This window comes from Electrophorus electricus, chromosome 7 (assembly GCF_041902795.1).
Source record: "Electrophorus electricus isolate QZ-2024a chromosome 7, ASM4190279v1, whole genome shotgun sequence".
Classification (NCBI taxonomy): Eukaryota; Metazoa; Chordata; class Actinopteri; order Gymnotiformes; family Gymnotidae; genus Electrophorus; species Electrophorus electricus.
The window spans coordinates 34,820,001-34,827,500 of NC_137503.1; the positions used below are offsets into that span (position 1 = coordinate 34,820,001).

Sequence of the window (7,500 nt, forward strand, 5' to 3'; positions counted from 1 at the left end):
AGTACTTGTTTATTGCATTGATTGTTGTCTGTTATAGAGCTTATATGTATTTTGCACTTCTAGTGATCAGCATTGATCCCTGTATTTCTGCAGTATTCTAGTTCATTGGTATATTGGACTCACGCACTGTAGGTAACCTCTTCGTTAAAGATACGAAAAACGCTTTTGAACACCGATTGTAGGTTTAGCAGGGACAGACGATAGACCATGAAGTGTAATCCCGTAAGATATTCTTATAACAATTGACGCACACAGATTCGATCGTGAAAAGGTGTCGAGCCGAGCCACGAGCCGTCCGAAGCCTCGGTATCTGCTGCTGATTCAGAGAGGGTCACAGAGCGTGCCACACCGGGTGGATGGGTGTTGGGCTGCCATATTTCTATTGGACTATCAAACTGCAACTAAACAGAACTGTTTCATATTTAATTATAACTCAAGTCAAATGAGTAAAAGTCACACCTGAAATACAATACAATACAATAAAACTTGCATTAAATTGACATTAATCAATGTGTTTACACTCCCTAAAAGGGAATGCATGTTATTATGTTGTTGTTATTGTTGTTGTTTTTAACTTAATTTCATTACTCAACACTTCCTTTCCCCTGAACAGATCATCATGCTTATATAGCCGGAGGGTGTTCTCTAGTCTTATTGCCCCGAGCCTCTCCCTGTTGCCCCCTGGGGCTTCTTCATGTGAGTAGACGTCGATGTGGCTACTCGGAGCTCAATCAGTACCAGCAGCACTGTGGTGGCACCAACTGACCCACTAGCGGTGGCTGTGGGCGTGGCTATGGGCGGGGCTGTGGGCGGGGCTGTGGGCGGAGCTGTGGGCGCTGGGGCGCTGCGTATGGGGCTAATTTGTCGGGTCATATCAGCTCACGACTGGATGAGCAGCACCCCGGAGAGGGACTGAGACAACAGTGGCCATAAGACTAACCAGATGCCTCAGCACAAGGTAGAGGCTGAGACCTAGTCTCACACACACACACTCACACACACACTCACACTCACACACACACACACTCACACACTCTCACACACACACACTCTCACACACTCTCACACACACACACTCTCACACACACACACACTCTCACACACACTCTCACACACACTCTCACACACACACACTCACACACACACACTCACACACACTCTCACACACACTCTCCCCCTCCTCAAAGATCTCCAGTACCCTGAGCATATGGCCAACTCTGTTCAGTTGTTCTTCCTAAAGACTCCATCAGTTTCACAGCCTGCTGCAGTACTCTTATTAAAGGCTCAGTGGTAATTTTGCCATCATTATCACTTTATCTCATGGCCCACGTGTGTGTGTGATGATGTGTGCATGCATGTGTATGTGTTTATGTGTGTGTATGTATATCAGAAAGAGCTGAATGGACAAAACTTTATTATTATGATTAACACATATTGCACCTTTCTCAGTACCTAAGGATGCTTACAATCAAGACATTCCACATATGGACATATTTCCCATAAATCTGTGAATATCTTCATTTTCAAACAGCATTAGCAGGGATTTGAATTGAATCTGAATGCAAACCCTGGCTGTAGAAGAGCACCCTAACCCTAACCTCTAACCCTAACTAACCCTACCCATACCCCTAACTCTAACCCTAACCCTAACCATAAACCTATAACCTACACCTTAACGCTAATACTAACCCCTAACCCTAACTAACCCTACACATACCCCTAACTCTAACCCTAACCCTAACCATAAACCTATAACCTACACCTTAACGCTAACCCTAACCTTAACCTTAACCCCTAACCCTAACTAACTCTACCCATACTGCTAACTCTAACCCTAACCATAACCCTATATCCTATACCCTATACCTTAATGCTAACCTTAACGCTAACCCTAACCCTAACCTTAACCTTAACCTTAACCTTAACCCTAACCCCTACCTTAACTAACTGTAACCCTAACCTTAACCTTAACCTTAACCCTAACCCCTACCTTAACTAACCATAACCCTAACCCTAACTCTTGCATTGTCCAATGCAATTCAAGTTCTTGTGTTTTCAGGTTAGAATGCGTGTATGTGTGTGAGGAAGGGTGAGTGTGTATGAGAATCAGTAGGGGGTGTGTGAAGGAGAGTGAGTGGGTGTGTGTGAGGTTCAGCAGGGTGTGTGTGAGGGAGAGTGAGTGGGTGCGTGAGTGTGTGCGAGTGTGTGAGGGTCAGTAGGAGGTGTGTACACTGTGTTGACATGGCCATATGCTGTCCCCAGCTTGCAGTTACCACACCGATGGGTCCTGCTAATTTAACACATCTTGACAATGTGACAGTAGTGCTGTTGAGGTCTGGCTTTCATCCTGTGTGTGTGTGTGTGTGTGTGTGTGTGTGTGTGTGTGTGTGTGTGTGTGTGTATGTGTGTGTGTGTGTAAGCTTGCACACATTCCTCAGTCCACTGTGACCCTTCTTCCTATAGTCACCTTGTCTTCCAGGAAGTCATTGCCAAGTCTCCCAACCCCACACACATACACACACACATACACACACACACACACACCACACTCTCACACACACACACACACGGAAACTGGCAAAGATGTGTAAGTTCTATCCTGAAAAACTAGTCTATGCAAAAAGTGCAATGCACATACATAATATGATGCAAATGTCACAAGCAAAATAACTGCAAACTTCACCAGACACTAGAGAACAGATCTACTAGAATATAAAATAAAACAGACCAGGTGTGAGAACAGATCTACTAGAATATAAAATAAAACAGACCAGGTGTGAGAACAGATCTACTAGAATATAAAATAAAACAGACCAGGTGTGAGAACAGATCTACTAGAATATAAAATAAAACAGACCAGGTGTGAGAACAGATCTACTAGAATATAAAATAAAACAGACCAGGTGTGAGAACAGATCTACTAGAATATAAAATAAAACAGACCAGGTGTGAGAACAGATCTACTAGAATATAAAATAAAACAGACCAGGTGTGAGAACAGATCTACTAGAATATAAAATAAAACAGACCAGGTGTGAGAACAGATCTACTAGAATATAAAATAAAACAGACCAGGTGAAACTGCTGAAATTGCTCAGTTTTTCGGTTCCCATGAACCAACACTATTATGATCAATACGATCGAATCGAAGTTCACGCCTCCAAATGTCTCCCGAACTGCTGCACCTCTTGACCGATTAAGTTCTCTTACAAAAATGACATTTCAAGTCTAATTTGTTGAGCGACTAGATCACGTGCTATTGGAGAATGTAAAATAAATTCAGAAAAAGTGTAGATCACGAAAATGGAGGTGACATCATGCAGTCATTTTAAAATAAAATAAAAGTGTTGTTACACTCAAATTTAAACATGAACTGAAACTCTTTTTCTTGAAAGTGAAAACGTGTTTTTTCCATGTCCTTCAAGTGATTTCGATTTATGGTTCTGTAAACAACGTCATCCTCAGAAGACACATTAATCTGGGTATTAATAATTGCTTTACTGACCCTAGTTCTGTGCTATATTATTATTATATTATGATAGAATTGAAATCATAACGATTTTGAACTGCACACCAAACAGATTAAGATCCATTTGTTTACATACAAAAACATTAAAATTAATTGTTATTTATATAAACACCAGACTATTATGCACCATTGACTTTTGTGAACCAGTTGTTAATATGAAGTTAATATGAAACAAATTAAACTTGTAATAAATTAAACTCAATATTTTTTCAATTTTAACATTTTATTTTTTAACATTGCCTTATAATCTACCTTATAAAAACAAGCAACACGTCCTGTAAAAGTGAATCTATTGTCTCGCCTCGAGGGCGGTGGCTCCACCACACACGACACGCACGAGAAACAGACTTGTAGCGCACGAGCAGGACTTCTCGTCGTCGGGGCCAAGGAGCGGAAATCAGGGGCGACTATCAGATGTACAGAAATGGCCTGTTCCCCTACTTTAACTGTCTTATTTTTGGTAAATTGGGTATATGGAAGTAAAGAGAACAACATAAAAAATAAATCCTGGTGATGAAATTAATATTCACTTTAATCGGACACGCGATACCCTAAACTGCTGAAGGACTTGTGTGTGGACACAGGAAAACGCAAAATTCTAACGTTTAAAACAATGCTTTCAACTCGCATAGAAATGAATCTATGTCTTACTTCTCGTAGTCTCGTTTGCAGTAGAGTTTCTTGCCTCGCAGAAAACAGGTATTTTGCAGCGGTTGCTGGCACTCTGCACAGCTCACGCATCGCTCGTGCCATAGGCCGTCCTGCACGCGGAGCAGGTACCTATCCCGAATAGGACGCTGACATTCCTCACACACAGGTGTTTGCGCAGTACCTGCACGGAAAAGTAAGTCACACACGTCTGTTCTGAAGAATGACATAACAAGTATGATAAAACTATTTTAAATAAAATAGATATGCAGGTTATCTCAAGTAACCTAGGTGTAAAACACACGTGCAGTAGTCTGTCGAGACTACCTGAGTTTTTCTGACTTTTTTTGCGAAGTGGTTTAACACAGTTTGAAACCTGACAACAATATTAGCTAGTATTTCATTAATACACACCAATAACGAGAAGAGCATGAATACATGAACATATGCGCAAATGACTTCGTTTGGTTTACCAGGTAAAGTTGCGAAATTGCCTTCCTCCATGATCTTCACAACACACATTCTGAAAAGGAAATTATCACAATATTTACGAAACAACTGAGCTTTTCTGATCAGGCCTAAAGCAACGTACACCTAATAAAAAATAACAGAAGTCATACAGATATTCAAAATTTAGAAATAGTTATTTGATTAGCCCGGTTTATTTGGCCATAAGACGGAGAGCCTTGAATGCATTTAAGTTTATTTAGGTTATTAGGTGCTTCACAAACTTGCAGTCATGATATGCCGATGCATGTTCACGTTTAGCAACGTCATAAAACTAAACAACCTGCACGTTCAGTAAGAGCATTCTCTGAGCTGCCCAACACGTCTCTGTGCGCTGTAAAAGTTGGACATCAATATGCATATATAGAATATAAGATTTTATAACTCACCGTGCATGAAAAGCGCTTCGAGTTCACCTGAAAGCGATTTTAACGAATTCAAAGAGAGCGCTGAGCGCGCGAGCACCTGCGCGCGCTGCCTACGGAGGCTGTCTCAGCATTGTCCTCCCCTCCCGCGCGCTCCCGCCCTGGACAGCGCGCTAGCCACCTCTGATTTAACCTCTGAGATTTGCTAAACCTAAAGTATCGGTCATCATTTTATTTCTCACTTTTTATCATATCATTAAAATAATTCAACGCCTACTGAATTTCGTTTTATGTTGTGCCGTTTGAGGAAAGAGATAAAGAAAAAGACTACATTAATAAACACTGTACCTTACTTGTTTTAAATCAGCTGTCCGCGTGGGTTTTAGATTCTGACGCCTTCTGCGCAGAAGTAAGCGCACGAGCTCGGGCGCGCAGTAATAACCTGTGCAGGTGTGAACGTGCCGGTCTTGTTGGACCAGTTACGTTAGTGCTGCACATGTCTGCGCTTGACTGCTGCACAACATCACCATTTCAATCACTTTCTTTTGTCTATAAAGTTGCTGTAATTGTTAATATGGCCAATTACCAACGCCTGTTAAAGCTGCCGAACATCGCCATCTACCGGTCGAAACGGACTTGCGCCGTTAATGAACGCGAACGTCGCACACGTAGCATGTCGCATCGATCAAGATTCGTTAACATGCCGTTTCATGTAGAAATAATAAAAGCCCCGGTGTATATTTAAATAATTTATTCAGACAGCATAAAAAACGTAATGGTTCGAATAAAATAAATGTTCTTTATTGCATTGTTTTGCTGTTAGAATGGACACTTCAAATTGTCTATTTACAAAGAGAAATTTCTTTTAAAAACAAATCTATTACAATTTATTTTGACATTGAACTTGGAGACCATCCCACCCCGACCCGCTCCCCTACAAATGTCTCCCATCAGTAATCAGTTGTGCCTGCTATAAAATAGGAAGTGTATTTACTCACTCAGCTTCATCATTATATCAATTATTACAAGGGCGTATGTACAAAAAAGAGAAATAATGGAAAACTGTTAGTGGGCGGGGCTGGTGTCATGTGATCTGGTGTGGCGCTTCCAGCATCTCCATGAGGAAGGTGTCTATCGGCGTGTCTCCAATGAGCTTGAAGAAGAACAGGTGCTCCAGACACTTCAGTCCAATGGAGCGCAGCGCTGGAAGACGTAGTAGGAGCTTAGCAAACCTGACAACACATGCGCACACACACGCACGCACACACACGGTCATGGTGGATTTCACGCTCAGTTTCATTTGCTCTTTCGCATTCTTAATGAACTGAATATTAGGGGTAGATGCAGCTGTTCTAAAGCTGAGAATCTGGATAAGTGTTTGGGTACAGCGGACAGAGACGGAGACAGCAGTCGTGTGTGTCGTCAGCTGGAGGAGCTCCCAGTAGCCTTCATTCACCGATACTGTCAACATCTCAAACACAGGAACACAGGAACTGAGGTACAAAACCGTTTCCGGTGTTCAGTGGAGTCTCAGTGGTGAAGGTACTGGACTAATAATCAGAAGGTTGCCAGTTCAAGCCACACCACTGTCTACTTGCCACTGTTGCAAAACCCTTAAACCTCAACTACTCAAGCTGTGTACAATCAGAACTGTAAGATCAGTTTGTAAGTCGATTTAGTGTCAGCTAAATGCTCTAAACATAAATGTTTCCACACCAGTGATGGGGGAAAAAAAAAGATTCAAGTGTCTTGAAGTCAAACTGAATCATAACTGAATGCAAACAGCCAATCTGGACGATTACCTGAGTGTCTGCATGCAAACAATGATCTGGGCAGTGTGAACTGACCCCTAGCAGTGTGAACCTATTGCTGTGGAGGCTACGATCAGGGTGGATAAGGGTGGAGGTCTGAAGGTGGTGCTGCACCTCCCGGGCTGGTCAGGATATTTCTGCTTGGTGTAGGACTCCAGCGAGGCGTACACCTTCTCTCGGAGACTCTCCACCTCGGTGGGGTTGGACAGGCCTTTGGCATCTGTAAATACAGGGAAGACAGAGAGAATTGCACACGCTCACTCTCACCGCAGACGAGCACGTCGTAGCAGCCTAGTCCGCACAAGATGGCTGACTTCTTACTATTCAGTACCTCACAGAAGTATCGAACTCTGATAAATATGATGCAATCAGATTGATCTGAAGTATAATGCACTGTAATGTGCACATGCGGGGGCTGAACAAGACGGGGAGGGTTTTAATGAAGCAAAGGAATGTACAAACAAAACCAAATAATAGAAACCAAATGTGAGACAACATGGAACACTGGGGAGGTAAACTAGAAAACTCAACCGCAAACACCCACACAAACAAGAGGACAATCTGTAGCTGACAAGAACCACAAAGAACACAAAATAACTGACAAACCGGGTAAGACAACACAGGGCTTAAATACACTAAT

The 7,500-nt window shown here is 42.3% G+C and overlaps 2 protein-coding genes across 8 annotated transcripts in view; both read right to left on the minus strand.

The window, feature by feature from the left end:
* lmx1a (LIM homeobox transcription factor 1, alpha) overlaps nt 1–5,463 on the minus strand; it is a 20,339-nt gene extending 14,876 nt beyond the window's left edge. The window contains exons 1-3 of one of the 2 annotated variants that reach the window (XM_081717367.1): nt 5,403–5,463; nt 4,651–4,700; nt 4,181–4,361 (exon numbers count right to left, since the gene is read on the minus strand). In XM_081717367.1, coding sequence (XP_081573493.1) covers nt 4,181–4,361; nt 4,651–4,699 — 230 coding nt within the window. In that variant the 5' untranslated portion in view covers nt 4,700; nt 5,403–5,463. Of the gene's footprint in view, nt 1–4,180; nt 4,362–4,650; nt 4,701–5,073; nt 5,310–5,402 lie in introns of those variants that run through there. The other variant, XM_035524411.2, reaches the window with a different exon arrangement.
* Nucleotides 5,464–5,828: 365 nt separating this feature from the next.
* Nucleotides 5,829–7,500, minus strand: part of rxrgb (retinoid X receptor, gamma b) — a 36,951-nt gene continuing 35,279 nt past the window's right edge. For 4 of the 6 annotated variants that reach the window (XM_081716951.1, XM_081716954.1, XM_081716953.1 and 1 more), the window contains 2 exons: nt 6,975–7,080; nt 5,829–6,252 (listed from right to left, as the gene is read on the minus strand). In XM_081716951.1, the coding sequence (XP_081573077.1) occupies nt 6,072–6,252; nt 6,975–7,080 (287 nt within the window). In that variant the 3' untranslated portion in view covers nt 5,829–6,071. Of the gene's footprint in view, nt 6,282–6,896; nt 7,081–7,500 lie in introns of all 6 variants that reach the window. The other 2 variants (XM_081716952.1, XM_081716955.1) reach the window with 2 other exon arrangements.